Genomic DNA, 17345 nt, shown 5'->3' with positions numbered 1-17345 from the left:
TGACCATCAGCCTCTTCCTCCCGGGTTGGTGATTTTCTGGGGCGGGGCTGGGACCGGCGCTCGGGCTCTCGGCTGCTGACCTCAGTGGTCTCCTGCACAGCTCATCCCTCCGGTTCACCACCGTGCTTTTGGACGTCAGGCGACTGAAACGACGGGAGAAGATCACGAGTAAATAATACCAAATTTATTTAAAATGCCAAAAAATGCCACAGACTGTTCTAATTCTGTATAACTCCTGCTCTTCGGTGATCCATGGGCACGTTTTAGGTCGGGTGACATTTCATGTGAAACTGCGTCGTGGGATCCGGCGTTGCCGTTACGTTTTTGTACCAGCCTGCAGTCATGTACTTCTCTGCTTCGCCTATTTGTGTTAATTAGCTGCCGTACATAATAAAGCGGACACAGACTTAATCTACAGTACTACTGCGTTCTTCCGTTAATAATTCACACTATAAGATGAAGTTAAAGACGTGATGAAACTGTACATTTTCACCACTAATTATAAAAAAAATGACCCTGTTTTAGAAATAAAACCATAACGGCTTCACTTGAGACGCTGGTTTCTTTCATTTGAAGGGACCGCTGCTCTAAACATTATGGACGTTGTAAAATGACACCTGGAAAAGTCTGCTGCTGTTTGGGTGAAGTTAACAGTCATCAGAGGAACTGGCACCATCACTTCCTGTCTCGGGACTCCTGCTCACCCGCTGGTGTCTCCGCTAATTGTCGTCCCCGAGGCCCGAGAGTGAGGAGCAACTTCTGCTCCAGCCACCTCCCTGGTGTGACAATGGGGGAGGTGATGGGGTCTCTCTGGCTCTGACCCCCCGCTGTCACTGTGACAGGGTGATGAACTAATTAGCCACAAGAGCACTGGCCGTCCCCAGCGAAGGGCTAGTAGGAGTGCTAACGCTAAGCCAAACATGCCTTCCAGCAGGGACAGGTGGGGGACGAGCTGGGGTCACAGAAGAAACTTAAACACAACGTACCCAACGGCCAGCGAGAGGCTCTGGAACCAGTCGCTGATGTCCTCCTGGTCACTGGACATCAGCAGCAGCTTGGCTTTGGGGAACGTCAACTAAAGAAGAAGAGACGGACGGACAGACGGACCAAAAGTCAGATAAAAATTGTGGAGCAACTCTGACCACTAGAGGGCGCCAGAAGACCAGTTTCAGGACCGAAAACCGGCCACCGCCACCAAGAAGGGTCCAAACAAGCTTCATCTCGCAGTCATTAAAACAGGATCCAGTAAAAGCGGTCATAATCAGGGTCCGGAAAAATTAAAATGACCTTTCACCCGGACCTGGGAGATCCGGGAGGTTCGATCGACGGTCTCAATGACTGTCTTTACATCTTTATTAATGCTGGAGAGTCAGGTATGACAAGGTAAAGGCAAGATACCTGGTAAAAACATCTGGATTTCACATATTAACTGGATTAAGATTTAAATGTCTCATCCTCATAAGTTTTATTTAATTCTGGGCCAGACCACTGCGTTCGGGGGGCGAGCTTCCTCTCCCACGCGGTAATTATCTGACCCTTTTAGGTAGAAATGACTTTGTATAGTCGGAAACGGCGGAGCACTTGACTATTTCTACATCAAAGGGAATCGGTCACAGATGTTGGGGTAAAATTCCAACAGTGCGGTGAAAGGGGAGGAAACAGAGACATTTCTTCATCTTCCTCCTCCGCCGCCGCCCACAGCGCTGGAGATTTTCACAACGCCCCACCCATCCTCAAACTTTGCATATAGATTGCCGTGGCATTTCCAGCTGTCAAATTTAATTTGCCTTTAATTCTTCATGGCACAGATGAGGAGAGGTCTGGAGAGCTGACAGCCTCTCCCCTTCATCCAGGTCCGAGATCAATAATGTGTCCTTATGAGAAATTAGGCCTAATGCTATTGAGTCCTGGATAACGGGCTAATGAAATGCCATTTCTGGCCATTAGATAACGATGCCGGCGATGATGACGGTGGCGGCGAGGCCTCGGGAAGATGTATTCACGGCGGAACAGGAAGAGACGGCAGCGAGGAAGAAAGAGGTTTCCAACATCGGACTGCCGTCCGTCAACGTTGAGCGAGCTCATCTGTCGTTATGCTGCTGTTGCCGGTCGTCACGGTAACCAGGGCTGCGTGGTGGCAGCCATCTGTTATTAATAAAATCTTATAAATAAATTGATTTTAAAAACTGTTCAGAGAAGCTGACTGTATAATTCATAACAGTTTAGATAAAAAAAAAAACAACGTCCCACATCGTCACTGTGACCTATGAACAGGTCGTGATGTGGGGAAGGGGGAGAGAGGCTAGATTTAAAATGCTATTCTGATTGGCTAAAAAAAATTAAACCCTACCGCCTTCTGACAGTGATGAACTATTTCACCGTGCCCACAATCAGACCCTTTTACAACAAGATGCTGCTTGAAACAGAGTATTTAGCCGTTTTTTTAATACTTGTTGGTCTGTAGTAACTGCTTGAAAAGGTGCTGGAACAGATGCAGTGAACCCGTGAATCTGCTGTGACGAAGGAACTCGTAGATCAGCTTTCAGATCCACTTAATTTACATTTAGGTAATTTATACCTTATCTTAGAGTCAGCAGTTACAGGGACAGAGTCCCCCCCCTGGAGACACTCTGGGTTAAGTGTCTTGCTCACGGACACAATGGTAGTAAGTGGGGTTCGAACCTGGGACTCTGTGGTCGTCTGGTTTATAGGCGAGTGCGTTACACACTAGGCCACTACCACTTTCCTGTATTTACAATATATATTTCTAATAACATTTACATCGGAGTTTGTGCCCAAACGTTAAATGAGGAAAAAGTTGAAAATGAATATTTTCTCAGGTGAACAGACCTTGCGGGCAAGCTAGAACATGTGTGGAACAAGTAAACCAAATGAATATTGATAAGGAGAAGCCACTCTTGGCATAAACGGCTCCGTTCTGAGCCCGACGACTGAATCTTTCATGAAGCCTCCGATTCAGACGTGATTCGTCACGCGGAAGAGGGCCGCGGACACCTACGCTGATCAGGCCGCCCCGGCTCTTGGTGTGGCCGAAGACTTTGTCCACGGTGCAGTCCCGGAGCGGGTAGACGTGCTGGCAGGAGAACTTGTCCCCGCTGGTGGGGTGCATGGGGCTGCAGGGCTTCGTCTGCAGCAGGATGTCCGAGAACAGGAAGAACATCTTGGGCTTGGCATCGGCGCCCTTCAGCGGCACCAGCTTCAACCAGCCCTCCCGGATGTACCAGCGTCCTGGGGAGACAGAGACGCCGTGAAGCGGTCAGAACTCCTCTCCCTGTGATTGACACTCATATGACAGGTATTAAATTAAAAGCTGACATTTGGATAGATAAGATGAAATTCCAACCCTGCCGAAGGCTCCTTAATTGCCCGGACGGCGAGATTGCAGCTCTGGAGACCGCCGTAGCTGAGGGCTCCAATTGGACGTCCTTAGTAATAGACAACCTTTCTGTGATTAGCGGCGGGGTCAAGTTAAGGTCGTATTGCTTTTAAAATGTCACGGGTTTAATATGTCGGAGGAGCGAAGGCATTTAGAGATACTCGCGTTCAGCGTGTGCAAATTGGATTTTTACGCTTTTAATGGGTTCGTTACATTACTTGGACTTGTTAAGCGAACTCTTTATAAGTGAATCCCCTGCATATTTGTGAGGTGTGTTCAATGCGTGACATCACTGCTATATTTACGTAAAGGGCGGGGCTTGTACGTGTGGAAAACATGACTTATAAAAATATATAGTTTTATACTATTTTATATATGTCAGGGAGGATCATCACTTCTCATGCAGAGGAAAGTAGTGGTCATGTGCTTTTGTTGGGGTAATACATCGTCGCACTGGTCAAATGGTCCAGAACATCTCAGATTTAAGCCTAGTAACAAATAAGACCTAATGCTTTTTTTTTTTTTGAGTCTGGGTGTGATCCAGTACAGTTTAAAGAGCAGGAAGTCGGACTCCCGTCTCCGCGTCCGAACGCTTTCAACCTCCCTTGTCAAAGAACACCTTTCGCTCCGCTACAAAGGCCTGGCGGTTGGAGAGGTGCTAAAGGTTGCGCTACAAAGACGGCCGGACCTCCTCGCGTGGCCCGTCTAGACATCAAGAACGGCATAAAAGGACACGGCGTGGGGGAGAAGGGGTGACCGCCAGCACCATGGCTGTTAATGTGGAGTGGACTTTGTTTGATAGGACGCTGTTTTGATGGCTCTTCCATGGAAGCTGTGAGCAGTGGGAGCTCACTTTTAAACGTCAGAACTCAAACGTGGAGATTCAGACTTTTTAGAATGTCAGTGTAAAAATATATATATATATATTTATATATATTTATGTGTGTGTGTGTGTGTGTGTGTGTGTGTATACACAGTACAGGCCAAAAGTTTGGACACCTTCTCATTCGACGTGTTTTCTTTATTTTCATGAAGAATTGGTAGATTCTCACTGAAGGCATAAAAAAAAAAAAAACCTGAAAACAGGTTTTATATTATAGTTTCTTTGCTCTGATTACTGCTTTGCACACTCTTGGCATTCTCTCGTTGAGCTTCAAGAGGTCGTCACCTGAAATGGTTCTCCAACAGTCTTGAAGGAGTTCCCAGAGGTGTTTAGCACTTGTTGGTCCAGCTCACCCCAAACCATCTGGATTGGGTTCAGGTCCGGTGACTGTGGAGGTCAGGTCTCCACTTTTTGTTAAGTACATAACTCCACATGTGTTCATTCATAGTTTTGATGCCTTCAGTAAGAATCTACCAACGTAAATGGTCATGAAAATAAAGAAAACGCGTTGAATGAGAAGGTGTCCAAACTTTTGGCCTGTACTGTATATACACAAAAAATGTAGCTGAATCTAAACATGGCAGTCAGAAAAGCACAAATTTTAAATATTAGATTAAAAAATTCCCAATCTGGCAACACTGAAGACAACAGTGTCAGTGATCAATTATTATGGGTAGGAAAGTGCTGGTCACATGATCAATACGACCCGCTCCCGACCAGGGGCCACCACACACTCGGAGGAAACAGACAGACTGTCTGGCGTATCGACATCCCATCGATCCCGGCTTCTCCTGATCCCAGTTTACCCACATCTCAGGATTCGGCGGGTGGCAGTCGGTGCCAGGCGGAGTGGCGGGACTCCCGGCGCTGAAAGGGGCCGCGGTTGGACGGAGGGGGCGTGTTCTGGGCTGGAAACGGGACGAGAGCGAGCTCCTTAAAGCCGCTCACATCCCCATCAGAGTGAAATGAGCCCGCTGCTCGTTGGTTATTCACCGCCAGACTCCTCACACACACACACACACACACACACACACACACCCAGCCTGCCGGCCCACAAGATGAGGAGAGGCGCTAATTGGTCCTGGGGGAGATTGGCAGGCCGAGGCATCGCAAGACTCCTTCCCGGCTTCTCTTTTCCATTCCCCCCGTTCCTCCATCTAGTCTGTTGTTGTGCACGTGGGGTTTCCTCCAGGGACGCGCGACCGGGAACAAAGGGCCACGCTCCACAGGTAGTGACGGGGACGGGGAAGGTTCCCCGGTTGGGAGCCCGGATCAGTCAGGACGCTGCTAATTTCGTTGTTTGCGTCGCGAAATCGAGCGCTCGCTCATCTAGACGCTGCCGGGCATCTCTCCTTTCCACCCACCCCCCCCTCCAAATAACTTCCCTTCCGCTCACTTTCACCGCACCGCCCCGCTCCGCCCGTCCCTCCCTCCCTCCAGACGCCTGAGAGGGAGGGAGGGAGAGAGAGAGATGAAAGGAATCGCTGATCACAAGCACCAACCTGGAGCCGGCAGCACCTTGGTCTTTCGCCCCTTCAGCAGTTTCTGCACCCGCCGCAGCTGCAGGTGGTTGTCGTGGCTGCGGGCGTTGTCCTGGACGCGCTGAGCCACCTCGGAGACCGCCCGCACGGCCCCTGCAGCGAGGCCAGAGAAGGGGAGTGAATAACCGAACACACACACACACACACACACACACACACACACACACACACACACACACACACCAGTGCATAGACATAAAAACACGCAGTTCGATGCAATCGAACGACGAATCGTTTAAAAAAAGAATGATTACGTTCAACTTAACACTTTCCACAACTCAGACGTCATTTAAACCTCATCCGGCTAGACAACGTTGCGGTGTTTAAGCGGCGCGGTTTGCTGCGCGGTTGTGCAACATGCTAATGCTCCAGGTCGGCGGGGGCCGAGTCTCTTTCATCATCTGTAGGTGGACGACCTGCGGCGTGAGAATCTGCGCATCCTTAACATCGCGATTGAGATGCATCTGCAGCCCTGGGCTGTGTGTGTGTGTGTGTGTGTGTGTGTGTGGAGAGGGAGAAGTGCCTGTGGCTGGAGCTACACAGCCTCTAATTAGAGGCCACACACACACACACACACACACACACACACACACACACACAGCACCATCCATACTGGCTTAAACACACAGCTGTGATTGGTGAAGCAGGCCGGGCTTCTGCAGTCGCAACGATGCTTTTATTTGTGGTAATTTTAAATGATTAAATAACTCATTTCACCTTAACTAAAAGAACGTTTAAAAATGCTCATGAATAAACTTTTATAAAACAATAAATCCGTTTTGAAGACGTCTTTGTTAACAGCCGCGCTTGTTCCAGACTAGAGAAGCGAACAGGACGCGGCCGCGGCGATTTCTCCGCCTCCGTTGTTATTAAGAGGGGGGGGTCAGGATTTAGTTGGAAAAGTTGGATTTTTACTCCGCTGATTAATCTCGGCCTTACTGGGTCATTTTTTATTTTTATTCGGTGTGAAGGGAAACGGTTTACTTATTTGATTTACTTTTTTTTAATAGTCTGGGCATCACACGGCGAAATCACGTACCGCTCCACGTGTGTCGAGTGTGTTTAAACGGCCGCGTTGCGGTGTTAAGTTTTTTTAATTAACCCGGGGGCCACCGGTTCGAGTGCGGCGGTGGCGCTTCCGACGCGTGATTGACAGGCGCTCTGAAGAGGGCCGATTGCTGCAATTAAAACCGACTCGGTTCCGCGCGAAACAAAAGGACGGAAAGTGGAGGGAGCGGGGGAGCGAACGGGGGCTCTCCTGCGGCGCGCCGAGGCGTAATTCCCTCCACAACAAACACCAGGCAGGTTCTGGAACGGTGGAGGAGAGGATGAGGAGGCCTACCTTCATCTCGGAAGCTGGGGCCCTTTTAATTCGCACGCGAACGCGGCGCATGATGATAATAATTGATACACATAAATAATTCCTTGTGTGCCCTGTGCTCAAGTCAGATTCGCCGCTCGTTCGGCGATAGAAATTAGCGCGGAGCGTCTTTATATATTCATATGCGGCGCGCTTGATATCCTCTGATCTGGTCCCAATTAATTATGTCGGAATCCGCGGCGAGGATTCCCACTCACGGCGCGTTTTTAATCCTGACAGATTCCACTGTGACGGTAATGACTAATGAGCGATAATCGGACGGTGAAGGCTGCCAGTCACCCCGGCTGAGGCTTCACGCGCTTCGCACCTTAAAAAAAAAAAAAACGTCTCGTGTGTGAAGTTACTGACAACAACGTGGATGAGCGGCGAACAGGGTCTCTCCACAGCGCCATGACGACGGCTGCGAGTGCCATTCTGGACGTTTCTAAAACGGAGGGAAGAATCCAGAAGAAGGAGAAGGAAGAGCTCAGCAGAGGAAGGGCCTGACTGATCCGTCACTTTGACCTATAGAAATTCATCCTCGCGAAGTCCCTCATACGACTGGATAAAAACGGCAGCAAAAGATGCTATAATCATATGAAATTACTAAAATAAAAATGCATCATGTTATATCTGATCTGATGAACGAGGGACCATCGTCATGTAAGGTGGAGATGAAGTCGTACTTGAAAGCTGCTGGAACTCGGGGTGGTCCGGGTGGGTGTTCTCAGTCAGGTCTCGCAGGAAGTGTTTGTACCTGAGAAAAAAAAAAAAAAAAAAAGAAGCCTGCAGATTAGTTAGAACTAGTGTGGCTGTTTAACAAATAAAACCATTTAGGTGCTGAAGCAGAGGAGGAGAGGATGAAGGTGCGGAGATTTTCATTTTCAAAAAGCGCTTTAAATTGTTGAAAAATGGCTTCCCATGACGACGAACAAAGCCTTCAGCTGGAGAGACGAAGTGACAATTCCACCTACAAACAGCTAAACGTATCCGACAGGGTCAAGATCCACGGCCTCACCCCGATAGATGGCTCGGAAGGAAAAATTAAATATTGATTATTGCGCTATCGCGGGCCCATCTGAAGATAAAGGTTATTAACGACGTGCGGAATAAAAGGCTCCATTAAGGAAATGACCCCCATCAGAAGGTGATGCTGATGATTTCGCCCACTCACAGCCCCTCAAGGAGCAGCGGGACGTAAAAGGGCTCCCGCAACAGGCCCGCGAAGACGAGATTTCTGTGGCCTCGCCTACAGACCTGCTAAAACCACACGGCGAGTTGTGGCGCTTTAAACATCACCTCGGAGGGAATTCTGAGTGTGTATGAGCACGAGCCGTGCGTTCATTCCGGATATCTGCCAAATCCAGACTGTGCCCATCCATTCATTTACGTACTAATTCATGAAGAACGATTAAAAGAACCCCGCGTGTGACGTTCCGGATAAAACAGTCCCCACCAGCGGAGCGGGAAGACCGAACAGGAGCCGACTTTATGAACCCCGTCACCTGCGAGGTGCTCAGAGGCACTCGGCGGTGACCTTGGCGCCCATCGACAGGCGACATTGATTTCCGCTGCGACCGTCTCTGCCACCGCGAGCCTGGGAGGCGTCCACAGACACTCCGGTGCCACCGCGGCCCTGCGACGCCTTCGCGGGCGGGCGGGGCTAGGGGGACGGGCGCCGCGTTAGCCTTTTGAAATGAGAGGAATCCCAAATACGGCGCCAATTAAGCCGACTTCAATTACGGGACGCTTAAAAAAAAAAAAAAAAAAAAAAAAAGAGAGAAGCCGCTCCGCCGCTTCCCCTTCTTGTCTCATCTTGTAGCAACAAATACATTACAGGCGTTATCAGGCACGGGCGGCCTTATTAGCGGCGGAGAGGGGTGCAGAGGAAATCTAATTAGCGGCTCGGCGCAACAAAAAAGGGGGCCCCTAATGAGCATTATTACGCCGCGTTCCGAATAATGTAAACGCCGGTCGCTCGTTTAGCCGCCCTGTCCCGCTCATTAGCGGCAAAGCAAAGAGGAGATAACGAGACAATGCGCTAATCTGAGGGGTATTTATAACAGTTCAGATATTCTAATGAAGAGCGGGCGCGGCGGCGGCGGCCTAGATACCGCCACGCTCGCGCCTTTATATTACAGGCCCCGCCCATAATAAATAAATGAGGCGTGTTGGGTCGTTTGTTAGGCGCGCCATTAAAGCAGCGCCTCGTTACTCGACTGTAAGTATGCACATTAAGGGCACAAGTTCCTAATTAACAGACAACGGGCGCTCGCAGTCAGGCCGCCACGTGGGCGGTGGTGTCCTAGCGGTTAAGGAAGCGACCCCGTAATCAGAAGGTTGCCGGTTCGAATCCCGGTCCGCCAAGGTGCCACTGAGCAAAGAGCCGTCCCCACACACTGCTCCCCGGGCGCCTGTCATGGCCGCCCACTGCTCACTCAGGGTGATGGGTTTAATGCAGAGAACACATTTCACTGTGTGCACCGTGTGCACACAGTGCACTTAAATGCTTTCGCCCTCCGAGCATGTGCGTGCCAGATCCGTTACAGGGCGTGGTCTGTGAAGACTGCTGTAAAAAGTGCCCGGTTCGAATCCCAATTACTCTCCAGGGGGACTTGAATGTTCGTAGGGGTGCTGAAATTAATCGTGGATTAAAGGTAGGGGTGTTAAAATGAATCGTATAATCGATGCATCGAGATGCAGACATGGACGATTCTGCATCGATGCAGTGCAGAACATAATCAACAATATCATGATGACGTGGAATTCCATTTCAGCCTGATCTGGGAACAGCGCCACTCCGGGTAGGAGTTTTACACTGCACGTATTTTCACGTGACCAATTTGGACATCACACGTACCAAATATTACTGCTTTTATGTAATACAAAATGAAATAATACAAGGACCTCGGTTCCTCTGCTTGGTGGAGATGACTATCTGCATCAGGACCGGGGCAGAAGATTAACTCCGCCCACAACATAGCGCCGTGTGCATTTAAAGGAGAACCACCAGTATATACAACTGTTACAAGGTGAGTGCGGACGTAACAAGTTTTTCTGCTCTGGAGCAAATCAGAGCGTCCCACACAGGCGTACGAGACCTTAACTCTGGTATCTGGAAACATCATGTGACCATGTAGAAAATGGCTGGGATGCATCGCGATGCATCGATATCGAGGCACTGCTAATCGTAATCGAATCGAATCGTGAGACCAGTGAAGGTTCACACCTCTAATTAAAAGGTGGACAGTGTTGCATCGGTAAAGTGCAGAACATTATTGATTATATCGTAGTGATGTTGATTTTGTTGATGTATGTAATAAAGCTATTTCACAACATGTGAAGCACTTTTACACCAAAACAAACTTACATGAAGCGGATCATATGGAACGGACAGGTACTTTAGACCGGAAGTTCAGGTTCATTAAACATTTTACGACACACCCTTATCCAGACCTTATACAATCATAAGTGACAGGGACAGTCGGGGGGGACACTCAGGGTTAAGTGATTGTCTTGCTCAGGGACACGAAGTGGGGTTTGAACCTGGAACTCTGTGGTCCTCTGGTTTACCCGCTAGGCTACTACCGCTCTTTAACTCTTCACTCTGCGCCGTGACCCAAGTACAACTATTTTAACACGACTCGACTGCTGATGCGGTTGTGCATGTTAAACTTTGTGTGGTAATAACGTTTAACCACGTGAATCTTGCATCGCTTCATCTCCCTGCTGCGCGCGGGATGAATGGCTGACTTCCTGCGCGTTGGCAAATGCGAGGTACGCCGGAATTAATAAATAAACCAGTGGCTGGTGAGCGAGGAGGGGAAGCCACTAGGGGACTAAATGGCTCTTAATAAAAGGAGACGGTTTTATTTCAACATCCCACCTCACTCTTAAGCCCCCCCGTCCTCGAGACTCCGGCGCTGACGCCTCACGTCGTCCTGCGAGGTGATAAGTGACAACAATTTACGCCGTTTCCCGGGAGGAGGTGAGGCTGCTGATTATCTCGGGATTCTCGGGAAATTGAGCACTTGTGTCTTGCCACTTAAGATCGTCACACAATAGCGTGTCCCTCGTGCCGGGAGGCCAAGGAGGAGTACGAGGGTTTTGCTGAACGTTCAGTCGTCAAATTCATGCACATTATGCTTTTCTTCACATACGTTTCAGCTGTTGGAAAGTAATACGAACAAAGAGAGTGTAAAATTTCACCGTGATTGAAATACCTCGAATGAAACGCTGATAGTCTGCATGTCGGTGCTGGTGGCGGGCGTGGTCACATCGGTGACAGCCACCGCCCTGCGTACAAGGGCTATTAGAAGGGTAGAGTGTGACGTTCTGACGAATTTAAATAGAACGAGAAAGCAGGGGGAGCAGTCATGACAACAGGCTCCTCCCCCTTTTTAAAAAAAAAACTTGATAAAAACGTCATTAAAAGGCCGTAAACAACTGCACACCAACGCAGAGTGCTGGCCATCCAGGTGCAGGTGCTTGTCAACTGGAGCACCAGTTCAACGGCGTATGGCTATAAAGACGTAATGATCTCCACTACGTTCACGTTCCCAACACAAGTTGCTGAGTGAAAGTGGCGCCAGGGCCTAATTAAGATGGACTGGCGCGTGACTTTGCTCGTCCTCGGGCACGTTGCGGCCTGTTTGTCACCCGGCTGCGCTAATTAACGGCAGGGACCAGGACCGCATGAAGTCACAGCCAACAGAATCGTCTGCTTTGACAGGTCCTGGACAGTCTCGGGGTTGGCGCGCGTCCCACGTCGAGCAATAATTGCGTCCGTCGTCCAAAACTCTTCATTCCCGAGATGTGGAGGGCGGCTCGTACGGAACAGCACGCCGGGCGAAAAGGAGAGCTCAAGCATGAAAACCACGACCCGGCGGTGACAGCTTTTCCTCGGCGCCACGCCCGATATCGACGACGCCGAAAGTTTTTTTCTATCATGGGAAACACGCGGCCGTTCGGCGAGAGCGAAGGCGCGGGGGGGGGGGGGGTTGGGGGGGGGGGGGGGTGGAGGATAGGGGGGGGCGATGATGTGACAGCAAACCAGAAGATTTTTGTCACATCACAGGCGGCAGCCTCGCCGGTGTCAGCGCACGCTGAAGCAGAACCGGGAGAGCGACGGAATCCATGTTGCCGCCTTATAGACTCTGTCGAAACTGTACCCGCGCGTCATTTCAAAGGGGACGAAAAAGAACCGGAGACGGCAAACACACACACACACAACTAGTACAAAAGCAGCATATGGTGACAGGAAATGATGAGTTAAAAAAAAAAAAAAAAAAAAACAGATCAGATCCAGGTAAATGACAACAGTCGTCCGAGATTCATTTCCACGCTCAGCAGACGGAATTAGAAGTTGTGTTTTTTTTTTTTTTTTTTTTTGTGCATTATTTAATTTTATTTAATTTATAATTTAAGCATCGGCCAAATGCTTCCAAAAAAGGTGAAAAGCCAGGAAGGCGGTCGGAAGAGACGAACGCGAGGCGGTACGATGCGGGAACTCACTGCTGAACGCGCCGCAGAGGCAGGGGCAGCAGGTCCTCCAGTTTCAGGTGGCGGAACTCGGCCCTCGACTCCTGGAGCTTCTTGAAGCGCCTGAAGGCTTTGTTCTTCTTCATCTGGACCTAAAAACCACCACCAGACAGCCATCCATCAGTACACCACGTCTCCAGTTACCAGCCGTCCTAATCGACTCCTGGAATTCATCACAACATCAGCGCCACTGCTGAGGGGTGCTATTCAGGCCCAGAACCCCTCTAGCTCATGTATAGTTTCAGGACGTCTTGTCCGAGAGCCTGCAGGTCACTCATCGGACTGTGGTCTGCAAACATCAGTCCGCCGCTGTGCAGGCATGTAGCTGCTTTGATAAAGTGAAGTGACCGTCACTTGTGATACACGGCAGCACAGCACACGGTGCACACAGTGAAATTTGTCCTCTGCATTTAACCCAGGGTCGGTTCTAGTGTCTAGTGACGGCTAACAGTGAAAGGTAGAACATTTCAAAGCTCGTCCTAAAGTGTCTTTGAAATGAAATAAGGGTATACGTAATGCTGACGTTATCGTACAGCCTTATTTAAGTAAATGCGTTTATCTTGCGACGGCGATCTTGTAGCCCCGCCCCTATTGTAATAGTTGACAGCGTGTCTATGGGTTTCTGTCTCAGCCGTTAACCTGCAGTTAGATCACCTGTTCTCCCATCATGCCCCACCATAGAGACCAGCGTGCCAGCAATTACTGCCTAGTCGTGGGCGAGCGAATCGATGGCAGCACCTCTCAGCCCCCAATCAATAGGATCGGTCAATTTGTGGACGAAGACATTAATATTGCTGGCATCCTTAAATACGGCAAGAGGCAGACGCTTCCTCTTCATCCACACGGACCGGGAAGAAGGAATCAGGCGAGCACTCGTCCATGTTCACGAGGAAAGGAAGCTCATTAGCAGAGAGAGGAGCTGCCCACTTAACTCGGCCCTAATGAGAAGGGAGTGGTAGACCTAATGGCACCACTGGGCTTTGGATCAGAAAAGATCTGTTAGGGGGAGGAGTGATAGGGAAGGGGGTCTCCATCTGCCGCTCTGATCCAGGAGAACGCAGGCCTTCCAAGTCACTGACGTAACAAGACAGAGGAAGCGAGGAGCGGGGACGCGGGACAAGGATCGTTACAGCCAAGCTATTAGCACAGATCCATAATGAATACATATTCATGAATAAATATCGACAGCAGTCAAGGAGGAGGCCGGTCGGGCGTCCTCGAACTTCAAAGGATCTTTGGAAGATCTATCAAAACAAAATTAACCTCAATTAAAAAGCGTCTGGTTAACGGTTCTCTATTGTTTATCAGCAAATTGCAGGAGGACCAACTGCACAGAGCATGTGTACGATTTTAAAACAGCCCGTCCCACAATGCATCTCACCTTCCTCACCTGAGATTACAGGGAGAAGCAGGGCTGGCGCCTGATGGGCTCCAACATATCTGAAACGACCTGTGGCATCTTACCAGCAGGACCTTGTTGGCCGTGTGAAAGTTGTCCGCGTAGGTGGCGTAGTGCTGAAGGTGCGGGCAGAACTGCTCAAAGCCGACGCCCAGCCTGCCCTGCTCCAGGCTAGTCAGCAGCGACCTGGCAACAACAAAAAAAAAATATATATATATAACGTAAAAACCGACGTGGAAGTGTACGGAGGCTCCTTCAGGTTGTCACCTTGTCAATCAAAAGAACAGTGAGGTGGGGTGACATTTATTCTGGCACGGCTGTCAGGGACGCATTAAGAGTAACACGGACTGTAATCGGCGAGGGTGTTGACACTCGTGAAGGAGCTTATTATACAAGCCTGGTGAAGGTAGAGCGCGCGTGTGTGTGTGTGTGTGTGTGTGTGTGTGTTCACACTCACACACACCTCCCTATAATGATGTTCCCAGAGACTTAACATCCTCGCACGCTCAAAGAAAAGGAGCACTTTGCCGCTGAAGTTGATCTAAATAGATTTTAATGACGTTGCGAGTCAAGGTAGCCTCCGCCGCCGATCAGGAGATGCCGGCGCAGGAACCGCGGAGAGTTCTAACGAGGGCAAAGGGCGGGAACAACAGCGCTTCCGACCCCCCCCCATTCCCGCACAGCCAGGGGCTGTTATGATAAATACGAAATTCCGAATTACATTTTTTATACTTCCCCAGGGCAATTAAATTCTCCGGCCATCAGGAAGACGAGGGAGATAACATTAGCATTCTGTCAGCGTCACGTTAATCCACATTAATTCTCGGCAACCGCGGCCTCCGCCAAACAATGGCGGCATATGTGGCTTCATTTGGGCAAGGCCGGGAAATAAGAATGCTAATTATTGTCGCACGTAGTCATTTAAAAAAAAAAAAAAAAAAAAAAAAAAAAACAGAGCAGGGAGCGGCGCTGGGGTACGTGCTGCTGCTGCTCTTCCCCTCTCTGACGCCGACAAGAACCGAGTTCCGTCACGTGGGGTTATTATTTGATCTATTTTCACACCACATTTACTCTCATTAAGGAAACCCCACGACGCTTTTTGGAATATTTATCTTTCAAACGCGGTTTTGATTCGGCGCCGCTCGCTGGATGAAGTGACAGCACTTTCAAGTTTGTTATCCTGGTTTGTTATGGAGCAGTCAGGGATAATTGGGTTGCACTTACTGAGCCTGATCCCAACACTTCATAAACAGCCATAACCGTGATGAATGGCGTCGCCGCGGCAATACATACCTAAAGCGCTGCCTAATGAAATCGGAATTTATTCCGGCTCTTAGCACCCCGGGGTACACAAACACAAACAGGAAGCGTTGGCTGAATACAGCCCCCCCCCCCCCGGTGGTGTCTGCACCTTCAGGCCTTCTCCTCGACACGTGCGACAGTGATCTGTCACTTTCACCACTGTTCCAGGCCACGGCGTCCTATACCGGTCTGAACACTGCAGAGGTGGACGATAAGAGACAACAAACAACCAATCGCAGCGCAGGGCGCGGCCTTAAAGGAACAGCCCTCCATTTTAAATGAACAGTTCCGTATTTTTTCATTATGGGAACTGAAAACGGGCAGCGGTGGCCTAGCGGACCAATAACTAGAAGGTCGTGGGACTGACCCTTTCTGAAAGGAAAAGAGTGAGAAACGTTGTGAAGTGAGAGGCCGACCACCTTCCAGGGTGGAGTGAGGGTGTCAGAGCAGGGTTGGGATTAACCTCCTCTGAGATCACCGGCTCCATTTAACATTGGTAGTGTTTGGAATTTGGACCTAATGTTCAACAACTCCTCCAAAAATGGCATACTGAATATTTTTAATATCATGCTAATATAGTTCAAGGTGCAACTTGATCATCTTAATAAAAGGAAAGAAAAACAAAAATCAGAAATCAATTGCCAAGAATCAAACTGCCAAAGATCTGAATTGTTACTGGGCCTGAATACTTCCAGAAGCAGTCGTACTGTCGTTAACTGGAACGGGATTAGGATTGTCCTGAGCTGGAGTCGTACTTTGTTCGCATGTATGTTGGGAGGAGGAACAGCCAGAGCAGCACGGCTTTCACTATTGTGGTTCTGCTGTAAAAATTCCAGGATTTGTGAAGTTTTGTATTGCGAGGTCATTGTTGTCATGGGCATCTTCTCGACCTGGTTCTCCGCGACTCCCACCTCTAGTCTGGACAGTTCGGACGACAAACGCTTCGCGCGATGAAAACCCAGCCGGATGGCGGCGGGCTGGCGAGCGGCGAAAGGCCAAGCGCCACTCCATTCGTTTTCATCAACCACCGCTGTTCCTCGGGTGGATCTGGATTGAGGGCTAGCCCCCCCCCGCCACCCCGATCCAATAACCGAACGTTAATGATGATGCATCGTAAGTGACTACCAATTCAGCCGATAGATCAGAGCTCGATTCCCTCCATCCGTCTTCATCGAGCCGCAGACCCGAGTCGGCCAATGGCAGCCATTCTTTATTGCCACTGTAAATATCATTTCCGATCAGGCGGCGTGACGAAGGCTTCTGGCTGGGAAAGTTGGATAGATGCTCGCGCTCGAGCCTCTCGACTTAATTATCAAAACACGACAGGCAGGTAAAAAACCAGTCGGGCGCACTTAGTCCACGTCCAGAGCATCATAATAAAACCGATCGAGGTTCTTCAGCAGCTGTGATCGGTTCAGAAGTCCGAAGCGGTCCGCTTGGCGCCGACTCGCGGACGCTGCTTTGTTGTCTCCACCCAGGCCCGCGGATCGATGGCGAGGCCGGGCTGCAGGCCACTTTGGTTATTTCGTCTGCGGTGTACAGTCCCCCCCCCCTCCCCTCGAGCAAGCCGAACTCCCCCCGAGCTGGAATTCTACAGGTCCGCGCCGGCCGAGTCACGACTCGCCTTCATAAATTAGTACTGAGGCTGCGCCATTAAAAACGCGCACGGCCTCTGCCAGCAACATCGATTTCTGAAGACTGTCAAAGCGCGGGCAGAAAGGAGGAAGGCTGCGGAGGTAATAACATGCGCTGTTATATGCTGTTTACCCACGCCAGACACTTTCTGCTTCAAGCATGATGCTTAAAACAGAGTAGGACTGGTGCAAAGAAATTAAATATAACGGGATGGTATAAGGTGAAGAGAGAAAAAAAAAAAAAAAAAAAAAAAAAAAAAAAAAAAAAAAATCGCAATTCACCTGTTC

At 49.7% G+C, this 17345-nt stretch overlaps 1 protein-coding gene across 3 annotated transcripts in view; it reads right to left on the bottom strand.

The window, feature by feature from the left end:
- The window catches only part of arhgef39 (Rho guanine nucleotide exchange factor (GEF) 39), an 89593-nt gene that overhangs the window by 939 nt on the left and 71309 nt on the right, over positions 1-17345 (bottom strand). For all 3 annotated transcript variants that reach the window (XM_028955312.1, XM_028955310.1, XM_028955311.1), the window contains 7 exons: positions 14187-14307; positions 12696-12814; positions 7868-7938; positions 5783-5914; positions 3020-3249; positions 987-1075; positions 5-143 (listed from right to left, as the gene is read on the bottom strand). In XM_028955312.1, coding sequence (XP_028811145.1) covers positions 5-143; positions 987-1075; positions 3020-3249; positions 5783-5914; positions 7868-7938; positions 12696-12814; positions 14187-14307 — 901 coding nt within the window. The remainder of the gene's footprint in view (positions 1-4; positions 144-986; positions 1076-3019; positions 3250-5782; positions 5915-7867; positions 7939-12695; positions 12815-14186; positions 14308-17345) is intronic.

The sequence above is a fragment of the Denticeps clupeoides genome, chromosome 15, assembly GCF_900700375.1.
Source record: "Denticeps clupeoides chromosome 15, fDenClu1.1, whole genome shotgun sequence".
In the NCBI taxonomy this organism is placed as follows: domain Eukaryota; kingdom Metazoa; phylum Chordata; class Actinopteri; order Clupeiformes; family Denticipitidae; genus Denticeps; species Denticeps clupeoides.
This window is presented reverse-complemented; position numbering and strand designations above follow the sequence as displayed.